This window comes from Dermacentor variabilis, chromosome 8, assembly GCF_050947875.1.
Source record: "Dermacentor variabilis isolate Ectoservices chromosome 8, ASM5094787v1, whole genome shotgun sequence".
NCBI classification, from domain to species: domain Eukaryota; kingdom Metazoa; phylum Arthropoda; class Arachnida; order Ixodida; family Ixodidae; genus Dermacentor; species Dermacentor variabilis.
In genome coordinates, this window is record NC_134575.1 from 7,833,715 (window position 1) to 7,855,295 (window position 21,581).

The following is a 21,581-nucleotide window of genomic DNA, read 5'->3' on the forward strand; positions in this document are numbered from 1 at the left end:
AAGCCAAGCTGTGTTGTCTGCTCCATCCGCACTTGCGGCGCGGAAGCTTGTAGACTGGACAGCCAAGCCGGTTATTTTTTTCCGAATTCCTTGCTTAGCTACACTAAACTACTCTGATTTCTCGACCTTCGTTATACATTTTGTCCGTGTGTGTGTAATTTATTTTGTCGATACGTTTCTTGGTAACACAAATACCCTCTGATAATAATCAGCTTTTCTTCGCCCTCGCGGACCTTCATTGTCAAATTTAGCTTAAATACTTCCAAGGACAGGGTCAATCATGAGCACTGGCGATAGCAAGAAACGCAAGAAAAACTACTACAAGACTTTCGCCAAGAAGCGCCGAGTCGGCAACCTGGAATCCGACATGACGGGCTTTCTGGTCACCTTCGAGCGAAGCGAGTTCCAGGCTGCTAAGGATTGCTACGAGCTGCTCAACGAGTACGCTGACAAAATCTGGGGCCCTGAAGTTAGTATTCACAGTTTCATTTAATACGGCGCGCTGTCTCCGAGGAAACGTTTATTTAATGAACTGGTCATCCTTATAGTTTCTAGCAGACGATAAAGAAAGCTCGCGTCAGGTCTCGTGCGAACGCATTTCTTTCTTCTTTTTTTACAACAACTGTCAAGCGTGCTTCAGTATATTCTAATCAAACTCAGTGCAAATTGAACGCTACTTTACTTGTGATCATGATTGGCTTCAATCTTAAACAATGTCATACTTCGTGGTTACACGTACCACGCTCGATAGTTTGAAGGCTTGTCGGCCACGGTATTTTTTATTCATAAATTGCCCCATACCATATGTATGAATAAAAAAGAATATTTCCATTTAGTAATCATATTGCATGAAGCAAACGTTACCTGGAGACGCATGATGGAACACGCGCGCGCATGAAGAATTAAGCTTGACAAGGGAGCGAGTAGCTGTAGTCGCTGATGCATGGCACACTCGACAGGTCGTTTGCGAGCGCTCCTGCGAAGCTTCAGAGGCCGTCTATCAAAGCAACTATAAGACTTATCGTGTCGATGAGGACGCTTCTATAGTGCTAACAAAGCCAGAATGATGCGCTACTAAAGTCCTTTGTGTAATGTTTCGTCACAGGGGAACAGTGAAGGAATCTGACAAGGACAATTTATAGAGGCACAAACGAAACGCTCACAACCAGCCCTACTCAAAACGCTGATACATCTTCATTGCGGTTTTAAACGGCCATCAGAACTGCTGATCTCCATCTGTAACTAGGTAAAACCATCAGAAAGGAGTTGTATAAACTCGGAATTAAGCAATAATAGTTCAAATGGTCAGCTATTGTCACCTGGAACACAAACACAAGAGTGGAGGACTGCAATTGTTGGTACTGCATTGGATGCAGAGCTGATTGCTACAAAATGTAGAGCATGGTGTGGCCAAATATGCACACAGCTTCACAGTTGTGTGCCCTGCTGGCCACTCATTTGATCAGTGTAATGTAGCGGATTATCAACTATCACTATGAAATTTTCCATCTCTCTTTTACAGAAGTAAGAGTAATAAAATAATCGCCAGAAATTGCCTACTCTGTTGAAATAAGTTAGTGGTTCAGGGTGCTGACAGATCACCTGTACACATTATTGCTACCATGAGCATCCATTATGATTTAAATATGAGTTTAACTGTAGTCGCGTAATACTGCTGCAGGCCTCCAGAGTTAACATGATCATACTCCACTGTCACTTAATTAAAGTTCAGTCAGAGAAGTCATGTTTGATTACCCTTTGTCATTGTGCTGTTGAGCTTGAGGTCGCAGGTTTGATCCTAGCTGCATTTTGACGGGGGCAAACTGCGAAAATGCTTGTGTGCTTATAGTTAGGTGCCCATCCCCAGGTGGCCAAAATTAATCCAGAATCCCCCACTACAGTGTGCTTCACAATCAGATAATTGTTTTGGCACTTGAAACCCCCAGAAGTTTGATGTTTACTTCTGCACTGACAAGGAGCGATTGCAAAGATGTTTGGAATGCGCACAAATATTTGGGACCTGTGCAGGCTTTCTTCACACTCCCTCATTTTTTAACTTTTCTTACTTACAGTGAATTTGTCTGGTTATCTAGGTGTAATAGCAGTCTGTGTGCAGGGGTTTCACAAATGCTAGAGAAAAAGTCCTCCATGCTGAATCATGGAAGATTTTTTCACTGACAGCTGTTCTTGGAAATTGTGACCAATTCTCATCAATTCTTGTTTTTATGGTCTCCAAAGAACAAAGTTTATTGAAATGTAGTTAGTGCTGTTGTTTGGAATGCTTAAACTGCACAGAAAACTTGCTCCTGGAAACATGTCTCATATTGGCCTCAGTCACACATAATCTTAGAAATTTCACTGCTGTGCAGCAATATTCATTTAAGCTCCTAAAAGCTAGAAAACTTGTCCTCTTAGGTTAGCAGAAACCATGTGGCTTGCCTGTTGCCTCCAGATAAGTCATCAGGGCCTCAGCAGCAAAGCAGGAAATAGGGCTCTGTCTTAGGGTGAGATAATCAAAAGTGGCTGTCGAAAATGAGAAGCTGCTGTGTGTTAACAAGTGAAAGACAATTACTGCACTGTAGAGCACAACTATCTCCTCAATATTGAGACATTGCTCACCTGTTCTTTTGATCAGCTACAGGCAGCAGCATAAAAGAGACAAGATGGGGCTTGCAATGTGTCAAATAAAATGCATTGCAACTGTCAGTTTGCTGACTTAGCAAGGCAGTGGCAGAAAGCGTGAGCAGAATTGACAGTTGGGCTGTTTGGCAAATGGTCGTCTTAAGCAGAACATCTTAGAGGCTAGTTGGTTTGTGACTACTGTAGAGAATTACTGCATCAACGCAAAATAAATAAATAAAATAAAAAGGACACTTGAAGAAGAGTTGGTAGTCTGTGCTTACACTTTTCTATGTGCCTTCCTAGGTAGCATCTCTTTCGTTGCATTCAAGCAAAGAAATTAACATTATGCATGCTACTGTTATCTTAATTGGGCAGTGCAGTAGCACGTCCAAAAGAAAAGACAACATAGGAAAAAAAGTATTACTGCCATTCTGTCTCTATTGACCGCTGTCTTACTGTGCTGCCTGTCTGAAGATGGGCTGCAGGAATGTGCCCACAGCTTCTGTGACTGATCAGTGACCATTGAGCTCATATGTGCTGCTCTGTCAATTGTAATGTTCCTGACATCATGCGCATTGCATGATGGAGGACTTGAAGAATGGAGAATCGTCAGGTTTCTTATAGGGCGGTATATTATGCAGTCATCAGCGAAAAGGCAGATAGTAGATGTTACTATGGAAGGTAGGTTATTAATGTATATTAGAAATAGCAAAGGGCCAAGAACCGTGCCATGGGGTACTCGTGAAATAACATCACACTGTACTAAAATGCCTCTGGAAATGTGCTGTGAAACAAGAAAAGGAGGAGGACAAAAATAATGGAGGTGAGGTTTGGAGAGTCAGGGATCGTGACTACAAGGGAGATGGGCCTTTGACTGCAATATGGGAAAAGGCAAGAGAGAAATACAGATTGTAGGTGCTGGTCGATGCAGCGGCAGAGAGCCTCTTCTGTGGGAAAAGTAGCTTGCTACCTCGTGCCTCGGCCTAGTGACGCTTCGTGTCCTTCTACCTTGGTCACTACTAAACCCCTTTCAAAAAATTGTTGTGATCAAACATTCTGTAAACAGCGCTTTGCAACTTTACTGTATAACAGGGCCCTTTAAGAAGTGTCTTTAGCTGTAGGCCCCCGTGTTCATGTGCATGTGAAATGCCTAAATGTTGTAATTTGAATCCAGCTGTACCACTTTGAATGTAGTTGGAATGAACTTTGAATTGCTGAAAAATGGCAAATGAAAGTGAAGCATCATGTTTACAGCTCTGTAACTCTGCAATGAATAAAGTGAACGGCATCAACTGGGCCATCCATAGCTGACAAAATTGATATAGACTGCATTTAGATACGCCACTAATTCATGAATGAAACTTTTGTAAAACTTACATCAACAAATTAAGCATTTAACAAAAAATATAAACTAATGCAATCTATGTCTCTGCATTGCATTTATGCAATATCTTTTATTGCTGATTTTCACAGTTGTAAACTTTAGTATTTAACTTTTTTTACTGTTTACCTCTTGCCTCTATCTCGTCTCTTTCTTTCTTTCTTCCTTCTTTTTAAATGTGAGACTGTACATTAAAATTTTGCTTCTTATAAGCTTATAAGCTTTCTCTATAAGTGCCACAAGTGTCTTTCAAGCCAGATCATATCTCATACCCAAGGGGGCATTTCTGTACTTCACATGTTTGCAAAGAGACATTGTAGTTGTGACAAAGCTAAAGCTTCATCTTGACTTGTTCTGCACATCCTAGCCAAGTAAACAGCTGTGCTTAACAAGAGTCCTGCAGTCGTGTATTTAAGCACCCTGTGTACAGTTATGCAGGCCACGTGCTATTGTGTCTATGTGGACCTGTGTGATTCATCCATAAAGATTGATGGTAGCTATCACTGAGCAATGTGTGGTATTCTAGAGTGCTTACTGGGCTGTTTGTTATGGTGTTGCCAGTATTATATGCCTCAGTGCCATTGCCTGTACCGGTGTTTTGCTGCACACTAGGCCTAGGACTTACTGTCACATGCTACACTCTTCCCAATGTTCAAGAATCCAGAGGGAGCAGGCAGCAAAGAGTCCATTGAGGATGACTTAGCTGCAGAGCTGAATGAGCTCAAGGAGTCCAAGGACAAAGTTCGCCGTTTTCAAAAGGTGAAGACGGATGTGGCTGGAAACTTTTTTGTAACAACCACGGTGAGAAAATTTTTCTGTACGTCTAACATTATTCTATTTATTGAGCATCCTTTGTTATTAACTTAATTGAATTTGTAGTATGAAGCTCTCCTCATTCTAATGTATCAATTTTATCTACTTATTTTGTGTGTTGGTTCTTACACACATGTTCTGCAATCTTTGTATGCCCCTCCTGTTTGAACACCCGTGGTTGACACTATAAACTAAATTAACAAATAACTAAAAAAACATCTAGTTGCTGCACAGTTCTACTTGGGTCTGTCACATAGTAGAAAAAAGCAAGACACTAACTTGAAAGCATGTTAGCCATTCTGCAAATGAGTACTGTATCGTTGCTGTTTTCTTGGCATAAAACTCGAGAAATGGAAGTCTAACCCTTATTTTCTCTTCTAATAATAAATCCCTTACAATGAATTAATAAAGTAGAGCTTTGAAAAGGTATCTATATGACTCTAAACTGATCTATTGATTCAATTTTGTGTCCCTTTAATGTTCATGTTGGGCTGGCAGCTTTCGCTTCTGGATTGCCAAGTGGACAACTTCTAGGAGAGTGGACGCCTGCAGGACTGCTTGAAAACTGTGCAATGGAAACGGGTGATGCCACCTGCAACTGCACGAGCTTTGTGTATGACACAGGTTCTGGTCAATGCTTTAGTGAATCCAGCCAAACATTTCTTGTGCAATGGAATGCATTCAGCATGACTTCCATACCAGCACTACAGATGGCACAGCAGTGCATTCCATCCTGTGCACGACAGTTGGTGCTTTCCGCCACTTGTAAGCTGAAATTTACAAGTGAGAGGATGTGGTCTAGCATTTTTGTTCACAAGGGCTTCTGCTGGCATTAGAATAAAATCGTAAACAAGAGTGGGCATCGAGACAATGTCTCTGATAAACAATGTGCTACACTGCAATATTACGCACAAACTGGAGCACACCATAAAGGTGCTCCGTACACACAATTGAGAACAGAATTGTAAAATTCTGTGTCAAGTGATGTTTCTTTTTTCTTTGCTTTTGCTTGTCACAGAAGCTCCAGGTTCACAAATATTGCGTGCAAGAACCTTTTCATTTAAACTGGAGTGAAATTACTTTTCAGGATTTCAGAAAATATATAGATGGTTTTTGATGAAGCTAAGAAAGATAAATTATATATGTCTAATTACATTTTAGCTTTAATTAAAGGGCGCCTGGAACGGTTCGGACAAATTTTGTAGACACGTAGGGTACAGCTTAAGTAGAACATTCGCACCACAATTTAAGTGAAGCGCTACGCATTAATGGAGCTACAAGCGATTACAAGTTACCCACCTTCCTAGCCATGCTTTTCCTCCTCAACTCGTTCACCGAGCGATTGGGGCTAAGTTTTGCCTTCTCTGGTTCTGCGTCACGATGCTACGTCACATCGTCCACTTCCGGGTGTTTTGGAGCCCGCCCCGCCCGCGCAAAACCTCTCCGCTAGCCGCTTGGTCGTTGACCCCAAACGTGAGCTATCGAAGCAGCGTGCGTTGCGAGCATTCTGTCGTAGCGCCGAACGTGTCTGGTATTCCGGTAATCACACACTAGCTGAAGGTTTCGACGGAACGGTGGAGGCATAAACTCAAGCTGATGAAGGAACTTTAGCGTAGACGTACGTAAGCTGCCTGATCGGTCTCCACGGTCCAGCCACCCGTTGGCGCAGAGCTTAACCAGTCAAAGGAAGAGCTAATATTGCTCTAACCAAGTGTAAAACATTTTAAACATTTACAAAAACAATGTGTTAATGATTACACTCCTGCGAAAAATTTACACCAACAGCGAAGAAGAATATATTTTGTTACTGCTACTGTGTGTGGTTGAGCTCTATGCCACCAGGTGGCTGCACCATACAGACCAAACCATTAACATTTGCGCTTCTATTCATCCCCTGAAACGACACGCAAGGGGACACGGCGTGACCCTGTCCCCTTGCGCTTGCGTTTACCCTAATACCGGACTCGCGAAACGCTATTGCGTTAGCAATCTTCCGGTGTAAAGTGATGGCCGCAATCGCGCAAATCCTGGTGTCAATCGGATAGTGGCAGTCCGATGCGCTGCAGCCAGTCCGCTCGTCTACTGGCTTGCAGAGGGACACAATGTCGCAGCTTGACATATTGCCAGTCACTACGTTTGCAGTCCACAACGCAACAAAGTCAAATCATAGCGCTCGCGAAAAGACAGACCGACATTGACGGCGGAGCTCTCGTCAAAGACGGAGCACGTTGTAAGACAAGCAGACGACACTTGCTGTGCGCCGGAAGTGCTTAAGTGTACTGAAAAAATGTTCTTGTGCATTCTCTTTATGTTACTTTCTTTTTATAAAAACAAATTAACTAACATCCCAACTATTACGAACATCATTTGTTTACCATAAAGTTGGAAAAATTATCAATGACGCGCCCTGGTCAGCCAATCGGATCGCTCGCCCCACTGACGTCATATGGGTGATTTCCGTCATATGGGTAGGGGCGGCTTAAAATTCCGCCGAGCAGTGTGCTGCGATCGGCAGCGGTGTGCATTTTTAAAACCTTATAATAAATTGCACGCTTTATGCGGAGCACTTAAATGGGTCAATTAATGATCAGAAGGACCTACTCTAACGACTCAGTACGTTTGTAGAAAATCGTCAAAATCATTTCAGGGTCCCTTTAAGCCAAGGTTTGCTTTTCAACTTTCCACTGTGTACTATTATGTATAAGACTTTTTAAGAAGCATGACGCAGAGATTCGTTACTTCAGGTGCCGGTAGCTTTGCAATTATGGCAGTACCTTTTCAAGAAAGCTGTTGCGGAGGAACGTTTATTTTATGGTGCTTTGGAACCACCAGTAAAAACTTGAAAGGTTTCTGTTCAACTCATTTCCAAGTTCTGTACATGACAGGACTCCAGTCGACTTTTTGCATCAGTGACTCTTGGTGGCCACCATATCATATCAGCTATTTGCTAATATGAGGCTTGTCCAAGAGATGTTCAAGTGGCCTTTGGCTGAACAATCTCACAACTGCAGCCTGCACTATCTTTGATTTTTAATATGTTACACATTGAAATGCAGCTTTTTTTTTGGGATAGAACAATGATTTTCATCATGCCCATCAACACATCCTGCATTTAGCGCCATGCACATGCTGGGTGCTTCCCCAACAGTGGTGCTTGCACGTGCATAGCCTTGTAAGCAGAAATGCAATCAGTTCTGAAGATTATTTAAATGAGTTGCACTCTGAAATGATGACCATTGCTGTCCTTCACAAGTGTAGGTGGATGATCCTGGACAGCTGGTGACAGCCATCTTTGAAGACCTGAAGGCGAAGCACGAACAGCGCAGCCGCTTCATCCAGCGCCTGTTGCCTGTGCAGACAACTTGCAAAGCGAACCTGGACACCATGAAGAAGACGGTAGAAACAGTGCTTGCATCCTACAATGACTCTGCCTCGCCAGAAGTTGCTTACTTGGTTGCTGGGAAAATCCGCCACAACAGCAGCCTTCAGCACAACCCAATGCTTCAGGAGATAGTGCAGGTCAGTAATGATGAACAGTGAATCTTGTGCATTGCATCCTTACCTTCTCCAGGTGAGCTAGTGAGGGAACCCTGTGACAAGATACAAGACAGCATGTCTTTGTCCTGTAAAAATAAGATGTTCTCTATGAAAATTGCAAATGACAACTGTAGCAACTGCAAAATACTTACAGGCTGCACCAAGCAGGTTTTAGCCAAGCTCTCGAATGTCCCTCTGATCAGACACACCTTCACTGACCTTGCATAGTTGTACTAATCAATCCTGGCTGCACTTGTTTAGCAAGTCATGACTTGCATCTGCCTACAGCCTGTGGTTCACACAGAAGCATGTTTGGTGGTGATGGGGACACTTGCCTAAGGGGCTTGGGCTACCTAATGTGGGGAAGGGCACATGAGAGCTTCACAGGTTAGAGGCAAGGTGTGTGTCTATGCTGTAGAGTTTTTCTAAGCACTAGACCTCACCAGTTAACCAGTAATAAAGCAAAACTAATTTTGCCTGCTCTAGTAGTTGAGCTAGGAACTGGTTATATTCGTTGACACTGAACCTGGCTTGTCAGCTAAACCACACATTCTTTTTTTTTATTTATTACAGTGAAAAATTTATCATTTTTGATGATATATGATGATATGGTCACTGACAATAGACTCCTGGAAAATAAATAAACTAGGTTGAAATGTATTATATGAACTTCTAAATTTTTTATATTGAGAATTTTCAACTTTGCCTTCATATATATATATATATGCATACACACACAGTAGAACCTCGCTCATATGTTTTAGGAAAGACCGTGAGAAAAAACGTACTAACTAGGCAAACATACAATTCGAAGTAAGTAAAAACATTTTATAGGCTCAACTATTGTGGACATCTACGTAATACAAAGCATCCCATGGATCGTTGCGACACGAGACAGCCGACTGCGCGTTGAGGTGGTGCTCTAGCAGCCCGAAACGCATTTTACAGTGAAGATGTTTACCTGGCTATGAATGAGCCATATGCATAGTCTTGTAGGGGTGGGAGGGAGGGTGTATCTGGGCTGGCTAACGTCCATAAAGTGAACAAAAAAGATAATGAATGATAGTATCGTGCAGAAGAAAGAAAGGACATGTGATTTCACTGCGCACCGCACCTGCGCAGTGGGGGGAGTTCACCCGAACTGGCTGCCGTTGCTGCCGGCTGCGTTTTTAGCTGCGTCTGCTGTTGTCTGCCCTCAATACAACGGCACGGCAGCTGTGGCGGGAAACACGATGTGCACTGCAGTAGCCGCCGCGGTGGGTAAGAACCATATTGTGCATTGCAGAGGTAGGCCATTGCAAGAGCTGCAACTCCAACAAAAATGGGAAAAGTGGGAAGACAACATGTTGTGCGCACGGCCAAAGAACAAGCCAAGTACGAGTGAGAGGCGTCGACAGCAGAGACACAACCATAACCATTGACAACGTGCCCGTGCGAAAGTGGAGAACGGAGCCGTTGACTTTGCCTCCGAAGAACGTCAGCGTGAGAGATGCGAGAGTCTAATCGTCGGCGTCGAGCGCAAGCTAGCGATGCAGATCACGCACTTGAGGCTGCTCGCAAGCATCATGTTAGGTAGTTAAAGTCTCTGCATCTAAGCGGCAGAAGCAGCTTCGTTGGCTAATCCACCACTATATGGATGGCTCGGCCCGAAATTTTTGTTGTTTTCCTATTGTGTCGTGTTTTAAGAGAGCGACAGGAAGCCGAAGCGAAACGTGATGCACACATTGCGCCACCTGCAGCAGGGAATGGTGGCGTATTTGGTTTATCGCCTACTAAATGCGTACAGTACGCTACCAATGGCACTACCCACCACGCACTGTAAAACAGACAAGTGAAGATGCTTATCGCAATAGGTTTGGCGGCAATAGCTGTGAGTGCGGTGTGTGACAACTCGGGCGGAGATTTGCTGGTACCGGAATAATAAACTGTGCGCGCCATAGTTTTCACGTGAGACGAACGGCTATATACTCGATCGCGTGCACCTTGCGCGATTTCTTGTTTACATCGGATCTAGCGGCCTGAAAACGTATCATGCGATTGCAGTTTGGCGATGTACTGTACGTTGGTGCCGAAAAATCTTGTTTTCCGCGAACGTATGAACCGGCCAAAAATGAGCTTAAATCTGTTGGGTCATTTATTGTGTTCTCGATTGTGAACGTTGCCGCCAGGAAAACGTACGTAACGGGAACATGCCAACGAAGTTCTACTGTATATTATCAAACAGCACTTCAGACAGGACGAAGTGAGCACAGCAAACACAGTGCTGTGTCTATATTGATGCTTGTTCATTAATTGCAGCTGTTATGTTACAACTAAATTATGTGTACTGCTACTTCCATACTGCTTTCTTGCTATCAAGAGGACACTCTGCCTCTTTTTCTACTTTTGATTATTTTCTCTATGCATGCTTATATATCACTTATTAAAATACTTCTTTGAACCTATGTTCATTATGCATTTTTTTTCTTTCAAATTGCTTGTCTCAACGTTGCCTCTTTAATCATTTGTATGCCTACTGCTAATTTAACTAATGCAGTACAGATAGGAGGTGCCCCTTACAGTTCTACTTTGGGACTTGCCCCCCATGGCCCTTATATACCAACATGCTTCTGTAGCTTTAGACAGTTTTTTTTTTTTTTCATTGGTACAGGGGTGGAGAGAACAACAGCTATGTTAGCTTGCACAGCTGTACTTAGTGCACTAAATTTCTTGCACAATGGAGTGGCTCTTTTGTCTGCTTGTTTGTTGTAGGTTGTGAAGGCTGCCAAGCCTCAGTGGATAGGGGAACTGCGCAAGCCAGACTTGGTGCTCATGGTGGATGTGTTGCATAACATCTGCTGCATCTCTCTGATGCCTCGGTACCTGGAATTCAGAAAGTACAACCTCCTGGAAGTGACAAAGCCTCAGCCAAACTCTGAGGTGCCAAACGAGCCTAGCTCTTCTGCTGATGTGCCAAAGAATGACAGTGAAGAGAGCAAGGACAAAAAACCTGAGGGTGACAAAGAAGCAGTGTGCGAAGAAAATAAGAAGCCTCTGGATACCGTTGGAGACGACGAAAGAGATGTCGTGGAAGCTGCAGACAGCAAACCAGACAACGCTTCATCGAATGGGGGCAACGCTGAACTCTTGACAAACACATCAGAAGGCGAAAACGTGGGGTCACACAAAACTGTGGAGGCATCTAAAGACTGAGCATTTTTCTCTCAGTTCCTTCTTTTGCTCATTTGCAGTCAAATGTAACAACATTCTCTGGAACATAAAAGGTGGCATTAAATGTTCACTTTCATTATTGACATGGGCAACTGCATTTGGAGCTTTTCAATGTGACACCACCTTCTTGTGTCACGTCCATCATTTTTAGACTAAGAGGAAGCTTTAGCTCAGGGGCTCCTATCTAAATACATGAGAAAGGAGAAGTTGTTTTTCTCTGCAACTACTGCACCAAATTTGATGAGGTTTGTTGCATTTAAAAGCAAAAGTTAAAATCTAGTGACTGTCGGTTGCAAATTTTTGATTTAGTTCGTCAATTCTTCATAAAAATGAGTAAAAATTGCAAATTTTCAGAAAACAAAACTATGAAGTTTACAACACTAACTCAACAGCGAAGAATGATATCACAATACTGTAAATTGCACCTAACAGTACATCTAAAGCAGACAAAAGTGATATATTATACATGGCTCTCAGATAAGCCATTAATATGTGAGTACAACTTTTTCAGAACCCTTGTAAACAATGTAAGAAATTTACACAATTTATAAATTGACATATCAAGTTTGTTCACTTTGGATGCTCAAAATGATGCAGTTTACAGAGCTACGATATCTGTTCCTGGTGCAGAGCTACAGATTTGTAAACTTCATTCTATATTTTCAATATCACCATATCTTTAAATTTCTTTTACAGAATTCTGGCCCTAAATCGAAATTCCACATGCAACAGTCACTAGAATTTAACTTTCTCTCTCAAAAGCAACGAATTTAATTAAAATTGGCCCAGTTGTTATCTCAGAAAAGCAATTCTACTTTTTACATGTATTTGAATAAGTGGCATTGGAGTTAGGCCAGAGCTAAAGCTTCCTCTTAAGAGAAAGCTTTACCTCAAAGACAACTCTGATTTCCCCATTCAAGTACGTAGAAAGAATGTTGGAAGAAAAATTCTTATTTATGACCTCAATTTTTTTTTGTCAATATTGTCAAAAAGCAGCACTTTTAAAGGAAAACTGAATCACTAAATTTACCAACCCATAACTTAAAACGAAGAACACATATTGCAGTTCTGTAAACTGCATTTATTAGAGCAAATTTGATAGATAAGTTTAGAGCTTACGTGTAATTGTTACGATGCATACGAGGATTTTTTAAATGTTCCACTCACAAATTAGCGGTATGTTTCAGAGCAATGTATAACACATCAAGTTTGTCCACCTTAGATGTTTCAATAGGTACAGTTTACATAATTCTAATATATTTTTTACTGCTGGGCTAATGAGTTGTAAACTTGATTCTTGTTCTTATTTTTTCTAAGAATGTAGAAAACAAGGAACAGCATATTTTTATTGTGATTTTCAATAGCTTTCTTTTTTCCTTTTTTTGATGGCCTAAGCAAAGAATTTGCTGCCTACAGTCGGTAAATTTCAACTTTTACTTCTAAAAGCAATAAGCCACATCAATATCGGAGCAGTGATAACTGAGAAAGATGGCTTCTCCATTTCAGTCTATTTGGATAGGAACTCCTGCTTTTGCTAAGTTGTTACTAACAGCATTTTTCATACACCATCTGTGTGCCAAAAAGGAATCACTTGTGTTGGTGCTTTTCACCACAGATTCAATTCGGTATTCCGCACACAATTCTCAATGTTGCATTATCCTCTGTGATTGTGCTGCTCACTGTAGTGTTTACACTTGGAGTGTTCGATGCATCAGAACTTGTTTAACATGTAACTCATGGAAGATGAAATGAACATGTAACTTTTATGTGTATGAACAGTAAACATTGTAAAGTTTCAAGCCATTGTGAGGCAGAATATGGTGAGTTAGGCTGGTTGATTTGTGTTAAATGTAAAGGAGTTAAGAAGCACAATAAGCAGCATTGTATACATGCTACCTGTTGGGGGGGTGCATGGTGAAAGGGCTGCATTTCATTCAAAAAGGAATTTTTATTTCAGTACAAGGTGTTTTTTGTAACAAAATATGGTTTGTGGCTATAAAATCTTAGTTACAGAAAATATTGAGTTGGGTTGAACTGTTTATTACTGTGTCCAAAAATGGCACACTTGCCTTATAATTTGATACAGAAAAATAAAAAATGACATGGAAAGAGAACAAAGCATGGACATCAGTTATGATTGAAATGCTGTGTTTCGTCATGTGCACCTGCTCTACAGCAAAGCTGTTAGTATGACTGCATGTAGTGGAATATGTTTACTGAAAACATATGCTCCAAATGTCAACTAAAATATGTACTGCTTCTTCAAAATGCTCACAACAATTAGTTCTGAAAAAACTGTTGAAGTTAGCACGATGAAATTTGGAGGGATATTGTTGAGCCCCTCATGGGTGATGTGTAGGTAAAGCTAGATCTGTCATCAACAAATTTTTTTAAGATGGGATAAGCAAAATAATGCAGGACATGCAGCACATGCCTTGTGTTCTTTAGCGTGCTCCTGTCTGGATTGCTACCAAGTTGCCCAATTTGCGATCCTAATAAGATAAAGTTAGACATGTGTAGAATAATTAGGGTTAATGTGTGAAATTTATAAAATTCTATTAGTTGTGCTTTGGAGCTATATGGTGGTTTGAAGCAGTGCATAACTGTGAAATGTCAGCCATATTGAGGTGAAAGTTTATCGGAATAAAGTACGCATTGGGAAGAACATGCTGGAAAAATTTCAAGGTTGTATGTTTCATTGAGTGCATGATAATAAATTTCCAGACGTCAGAGTCATTAAAACGTCCCCTCAGACAGTGAAACAAATTTCAAAACTGTTGGCACAAGCAAATAGCTAAACTTTCTTGCTCGAAACTTTCTAGCATACTTGGGAGTATGTACATTTAGAATGTATTGTTGAGACAGTTTTCTAAATTCACAAAGTATTAATATATAAGAGCCTTAATTTTAGGTGTTCACACAGTGAAGGCCACCAGCACTGGCACGGCAGTTGTTGCTCAGCATGGAGGTGCTGAGGATCAAGGGTGCACAATGCCTGCACAAAAGTTCCACAAGAATTTAACAAACAGTTCAAAAATGGAACAATCACAAGAATTGGATGGCACCCCTTAATCTTGTGTCCTATTTTTGCACTGTTTGCTATATTATGTCATCTAAAAACAAGCCCTGCTAGCAACCATTTCCCTTCCTCATAATCTCACTCAGGTACGGGAAGTCTTTCTTTGGAAACTATGGGCTCATGTAGCCTGAACACTTTCTGTAACCTGTATCTGGGGTCTGGCACCTGAAGACCCTGTGAGGTGCACAAAATGATCTGCTACCGTGTCTGCAGCGGATGCTTACCATCTGCTGTAGCTGCGTCCAGACAAAGGCTACGAGAGAGTGTTTGTTTTTTGTTTGTTTGTAATGTACCTGTAGTAGGTAAAATTGGCCCCAAGTTTACTGGGACATTCCTCATGGACAAGAGAGAAAGTTCTTACAGGCACAAACAGACCAGCTCACAGACTACAAACTGTTCATTATGGACAATAAGCCCCACAGGTCATTTACGCAGCTTCTTTACGCAGAAGACCTGCACACATTTATTTAACTATAATATGCTCTATAGTAACCTGTGCAGCCAGGAAAAGAAATCAGAAAAATGGCCTTTGCAGGAAAATGTTCCGAGCTGTAGCAAGAAGCACCTTGGCACTGCAGCCTGTTTGTTTCGTAGAACTATGTGCTAGAATTTGGGTCATGATTATTCAAGGTAGAACGAGTCTGTAGGCTTTTCATCTGCTGAACATTTATATGCTCCTTGCGAGGCACCAGAGAGGTTCTGCAGGATTTCTCTGGCCAGTGCAGTCAAGTAAGTGTCTTCTGGAAAAAATAAAGAAAGACCAGGCAGAATGCACCCTTTTGGGATGATTACGTTAATGCGGTTAGCATTCAGGTGATGGTGCATATTTAATTTGATGGGAAATTCATTTTGGTAGAAATCTTAATAATTATATTGTGTAATTATGAAGTGTATGTTGTCTATTAGGGCACGTATCAAATGGCACATACCATGTGACCTAAGTTAACCGCTAGGCTAGATAGTAGGTAGCCAGCAGCAAGTTCTCTATTCAGACGCATACACAGGGACCCATGTTGTCTGCCTGGCAAGACAGCAGCCAAGACATACCTAGTGGCATAAGCTAGTATACAGCATGGGTCACTGGGAAGGGTGGCATAAAGATACAAAGTTTCTGTAGAAAGCTGAGAATCCTAATCACACCAAAAGTTTTGAAATACTCCTTGGCATACATCTAAGACGAGTTGCCTGGAGACAAGACCCATTTCGTCTGTGGCATCCCGCTGCTGTGCATGAGCTCGCCAGTTTGATTCCAAAACATGACAGCTACATTCCAATGCCAGTTGAATGCAGACACCCATGTACTGAACTTTGTTTATATGTTCTGAAAGAAATAACATGCAAGAACATGTTTCTCAGAAAATGTTATCTGAACAGTGTTCTCCCAACATTCTCTGCAACCTAGCTATATCTGGTTTTGACAAAAAAATTTTGAAACAGATGTGTACAAATGAAGTTCTAGTACATACAGTCATGTATGGGCATTAAATGATCCCAGTATTTGCCAGCAGTTCTGTTGGCTGCCAAAGACATTTTGAATGCAACAAGTATGTTTAAGTTTATGAGTGTTCCTGAAACTTAGAAGGGTGATGGTTTGGGCTAGTTGGTTTTCCGTGTTAGACTGTGTGGTACAGTGCGAAGCAGGACAGGGGATAAAAACAAGGACACGCGCTTGTCCTCGTTTTTTCCTGTGTCCCGTGTCCCGCTTCACGCTGTACCACACAGTCTAAATAAGACTGTTCCTGAAAAGCCTTAACCAAAGTCATCCGTAAATCTGCAATCTGCCCGCTAATACACACAAGATTGCTGCACAACTGGCCTCGTGAGGCACTTTGCATGTATTCATGGGCTTCTTTCATGCTTGGAAAAACACCTTTATGTAACACGTATTGAGCAACAGAAAGCTATACCAAGAGTTTTTCATGTTGCTCTACAATTTTCTCAGTGACACCTTTCATCTAATTATAATATTTGAGAAGTCAATTAAGGTTAATTATTTAATTAGGTAGAATGAAAAATAATTTGAGTATCTCCAAGCGACAGCAAGCAACATTAATTTGGTTCTGTCCAGCTACATGGATGGCATTTGCATATTTTTAACGTTTGACTCAAGTTATGTGGGGCACCCTATATATAAGGTGTTGTCTGGACAAGCTTTGTGTCTGTCTTGGTGGCAGCTATTTGCAGGCAGCAGTTGAACGCAGCGAAGAAGGCACAAAAACTACGATTAAATGTTGCGAGACAGAGGACACAATCTTCTCTATGCAATACACTGTAGGCATGTTCACAAAGTGCACGTTTCGCTGAGCACTGCGACAACTCGTCAAAAACATCTGCTTGCTGTTGTGGAGTACGCCCATGGTGAGGGGAGGCGCGAGCGTGATGTGGCCGCGAAAATATTCTGGGGTTGTACAACGTGCGCACAAGCGTTCGTAAGCGTGTGCGTAGGCATAAACTCGCGGTCTTTCAAATGAAGGTAACCGGAAGCGTGCGCCTTTCCCTTAAATGTACTACGTGGTATGGCATTTATGACACGCTGTGGATGTGCGTTTGTTGCGGACCCCCCCTCGTTTCATGTGCTCGCCAGTCGCACGCCTGAAAGCGCCGAAGCTTTGCCTGGCTTTGCATCGATAGCGTTCGACAAAAGCTGAAACAAGCGCGCCGTGACCGCACTACAATTTCTTTCTCTACGGTATCGTAAGCCACAGAGAAATGCCGCACGCGTAATGCGAAGACGTGTGCATAGAATAAAGAACCATGTGGGTTGATAAAAAAATCGGGCCCCTCAATTCTCTGTCTTCAACATCGAACGTCAGGTGGCAGGACGTAACATATTACAGCAAACGTTGTTACTGATTCGTGCGCAGCTTCAGTGGTTTCAGACGTCAGTAGGTGTTGCTAGAGTCTAGAGACAATTTGCCAGAGCATGCAGAGAATATTAAAGGGACAACAACACAAAAAGCGAAGCATCGCATGAGCCGGCGACGCCGGGAACCCGCTCTCACTTCTCCAGTGAGGTAGGGATTGTAACCGGCCTCCCTCTTTTGTTGGCCGGCTGTCGTATCTGCAGACGCTGGGTCAGCGTCCTTCCGATCTTTGAACGAAACTGCGAGTCGCTAAGAATATAACAGCTGTCCGACCGCAGGGCCGCTCTGTCGGCGACCAAAAATGAGCGCACATGGCTGTCCGCATTTGACAACTCTCAAGGAAACCAAGGGCACTCAAGCGTACGGGCTCATCCACTCTTATTTCGTCTGCTGCGTGTCGAAGGAAGCCCGTGTGAAAAAGGTGGGTGATGACGCACCACGAAACCCTTGTCCTTCTGACGAAGGTATTACGTTCCGTCAAGCAGCCTTTTTTGAGCCATTCGGTCGGGTTGTTGGGCTCGCTAAAGGAACCGGCTGCGATTTCAGCGCATGTTTTCGTCAAGCCCAGCATTAACGTCCCAGCGGTCAGCGATGCTTTTGTCCAAAGCCACATCTGCGGGCATAAGTGCTGTTTGTGAACTCTCAATTCGCTCGTGAAATTACAATTTCATTGCTTACAGCGGTCGATGAATGCGGCATAGCGCCAGCGTTCCCGACGGATGGTTCTGCTTTCCGTAGCTGCAGGTCGACCCACGTCTTAATTAGCGCATGACTACGTCGAGCGTTCGTGACGAACCCGCTCAGCTGAAAAAACGGCGCAAGGTCAAGTTCATGCTCGCGAGCGAAAGAGCAGTGACGTAAGCGAGTGCTGTACGTCTTGTTTATATCTCATCACAGCACTCTTTCAAAACATGAACAGACTGTTGATGTGTCCATGCGCTTAAATTGCGACGCGAAACCCTAGCTGCGGATTTATGCATACGTGTTTCGTGAAACTGCGTAGTTGAGGTACCTGATGCAGGTTTTATCTTTATCGCTACTACAAGCGTCTGTGGCTAGAGGTCGTTTAATGCGATCAGTAATGTTAACCCCTCACCGAAATTTACACGTGCCCTATGACATAGCGAGGCTATACATGCGGCAGCTCTGTGGCATTTCTTGCGTTGCGTTTGCTTCAAGGCTATATGCTTTGTTCTCGGAGCAACACAGGGCAGACGACCAAGCAGGTCACGCTCTTGCCCGTCGGCACGTTTGTCTGAGCTCTGCCTGCCTGTCCTCCTCATGAATAAGTTATGCCGAGTTTTTTAGTTCCTTTCACTGTGTGCTAATTTCAGAATTTAAAAAGTTTTATATACACTGAGTCACTTTACATTGAGTACCTTAAAGAATATTTGAAGGCTGTTACCTGATATCTCTGGCTTTCCACTGGTGTCATTGGCCATAGAAGTGTGAGGCGTTACTGTGTGATCGCTTAATTGTAAGTCGAATATGACCATTGCCAAACAGGATTTCAGCAGCAATGCATCTTAAATGCTCTGCATTGCAAAACAAAATGCTGCATTGTGATTGTTGTTTGTCCATTTTAATGGGTGTGACCTGAATGTGCAATATACAGGCCCAACTCTGCAGTTGTCACACTTGCCATGCAAGAGGTCCTCGGCTTCATGCATGTCTCCAGTGTGTGTACTTTGGCTGCTACGGGAACCGGCATATTCATGAGCATGCTCGGGCCAATCAGCATCTATTAGGTAAGCACGACATTAATTTATTTGCAGTATATGACCTGAATAAGCTCTATTGGTCACAGGCTGTGCTAGCCTACATTGATGCAATGTACCTACATCAATCTCCATTAGTAGTCTTCACAAGTATAGAAGTTGAATACTTTTTTCCCTGCAGACTTTTAAGAGCTTCTGAAACACCATTTTCCTAAGTCTGGGAAATGCTTTCGATTGCATATGGTGCTTTTTGAATAGTATATTAACTAGAGAATAAAGACCTTAAAAGGGTAATGTTATAATAAGGCATGATTACTACTAGCATAACAAGACAAGAACTAAAGAAGGAACACATTGCAGTTTTTGTTTAAAACTGTGCAACTATAAAAGTGTGTTCCAAATGTTTTTTTTTAATCTGGTTCTAACAAAAAAAGAAGTAAAATAAAAGGGGTGTATGTTTGGAAATTACTCTCTATGGTGACTGAATTGTCACTTTCCAATGCTTGCCACCACATTTCAATATCAACAAGTACCACTGCAACAATTTTGCACTTGCAAGCAGGCACAGCACATCACCTCAAAGGGACACTAAAGGGAACAGTAAGTTGTTTCGTGTTAGCAAATTACCCTTCTGTGGTGTCAAAAAAGCCACTCTTACTGTAAGAGGAGGCTTGTTAAGCCAGAAAAGGCACAAAACCAAGAGGCATGTGGCAACATTGTCTAAAAGTTCCCACACCACCTTGCTGTGACACGATGGATTATGACAACTGCTGCTTGGCCCAGCTAATTTTTTATCGGGAAATGTAGACTGCATTACATCCTAAAGGAGCCAAGACTGAACTGGGCAAGTGTAGAAAAATTTTGTAATTGCATCACAGTGGCAAAATAAAGCAAGAATATATAAACTAATTTATTTCTTCTTCTTCTTCTTCTTCTTCTTCTTCTTCTTATTATTATTATTATTATTATTATTATTATTATTGTTATTATTATTATTATTATTATTATTATTAGAAACTTTTAGAAAATGTGCAAAAGCAGTTTGCATCTATATTTAAACGTCGATTCTGCCAAAAGCCTTCCATCTCCATAAAGCTAACAAGGACACTCATGTTGCCTACCATCACCTGTAGACACAATAAATCGGATGTTCTTTTTCTTCACAAATTAATACATGGAAAAATCTGCTGCTCGCACTTGGTTTCTAATGTGCGCTTTTACATTCCGCATAGAGGCACAGGGAACCAGCGCTCCTTTAAGCTTTCAGATTTGTGTGACCCTCTATCTAGAATGCAGGTGACATATAACACCCATTCAATGTGCCTGAATATTGCCATGCCTAATTTTAATATTTTCCTGAAAGGAGTTGCAGAGGTATTTCAATAACTGAACAAAAACTCTCATATCTGTTGTGTGTTCCGTCATTCATTAATCCTTTCTTCTGTTTCTTCCTCTTGCTTTGTATTCTCTTTGTGTACACATTTTTATGCTCTGTTAAAATGTGTATCTGCAAAATTATTTTTTTTTACGTGTGCGTGAGCTTGCATTGTTCTTGCTGTGCATTGTTTTGGCAAGTGCGCCAGCACCAAGACCTTTAAGGTTGTTCCTGGGCACTTTAATAAACACATTTGATTGATTGATTGATTGATTGATTGATTGATTGATTGATTGATTGATTGATTGATTGATTGATTGATTGATTGATTGATTGATTGATTGATTGATTGAGAAAGTGCGTGAAGTACCCTAATAATGCTCACGCATTAAAAACTAATTCTATGATGTCACGCTGACAAACAAGGCGCTGGGGTTCTGGTGCAAAATTAGAAAATAGAACTTCAAGTTTCATTTTGTGCTGTAGTAATCACCTTTACAAAAAAATAACAAATATAGCATGCTCAAGGAATACTTTGTCGTTCCAAAGCATTTTCAATCTTTCTCTTTAGTGTTCCTTAAACTGAAAATGAAGAAGTCATACAATGTGGTTTTAGTTCTTTCAGACTTCTGAGTGAAGTGCTATGGGCAATCAAATTACATCTGGTAGGAAGGGATATGTGAATAACATGAAGCTCACACAGGGGTACAGGCCTGAAATTGTGAAGTTAGATGATCCTGGTACAGGATAAAGCACAACAGTCTGAGGTTGAAAGTAGAGTGTCGGCACTGTGTTGTCTGTAGTGGTATGTTCCTGGTTTACGTGTGCACCCTGAAACGCACATTATACTAGGGAATTGACATTACATTAAAATTTTGATGCAAAAGCATCAAATGGCCCATTGAGCGAAAAAGCTGGCATCTGTAGCAGCGAAACGGCACTAAAATTTCCATTGGCTGCGACACCACGTCACGTGCACATT

General features: G+C 41.9%; 2 protein-coding genes and 1 long non-coding RNA gene across 4 annotated transcripts in view; 2 read left to right on the plus strand and 1 right to left on the minus strand.

Annotated features, from left to right (window-relative positions):
* Window positions 1-11,646, plus strand: LOC142589570 (THUMP domain-containing protein 1). The gene is made up of 4 exons (XM_075701039.1): window positions 1-469; window positions 4,661-4,804; window positions 8,075-8,335; window positions 11,105-11,646. Exons 1-4 carry the CDS (start codon window positions 281-283, stop codon window positions 11,543-11,545), a joined length of 1,035 nt encoding a protein of 344 aa, XP_075557154.1. The 5' UTR covers window positions 1-280; the 3' UTR covers window positions 11,546-11,646.
* LOC142589573 (uncharacterized) lies at window positions 8,074-18,304 on the minus strand. 2 transcript variants are annotated; one of them, XR_012829892.1, is made up of 3 exons: window positions 18,185-18,304; window positions 15,812-15,963; window positions 8,074-8,406 (listed from the first exon to the last, which is right to left on the minus strand). It is a non-coding gene; the product is annotated as an uncharacterized LOC142589573 (long non-coding RNA). The 2 variants fall into 2 exon arrangements; XR_012829893.1 differs by lacking the exon at window positions 8,074-8,406 and adding an exon at window positions 14,905-15,382.
* The window catches only part of not (ubiquitin carboxyl-terminal hydrolase nonstop), a 25,912-nt gene continuing 21,854 nt past the window's right edge, over window positions 17,524-21,581 (plus strand). Inside the window, exons 1-3 of the mRNA XM_075701037.1 lie at window positions 17,524-17,656; window positions 17,785-17,927; window positions 19,122-19,254. Coding sequence (XP_075557152.1) covers window positions 17,808-17,927; window positions 19,122-19,254 — 253 coding nt within the window. The 5' untranslated portion in view covers window positions 17,524-17,656; window positions 17,785-17,807. The remainder of the gene's footprint in view (window positions 17,657-17,784; window positions 17,928-19,121; window positions 19,255-21,581) is intronic.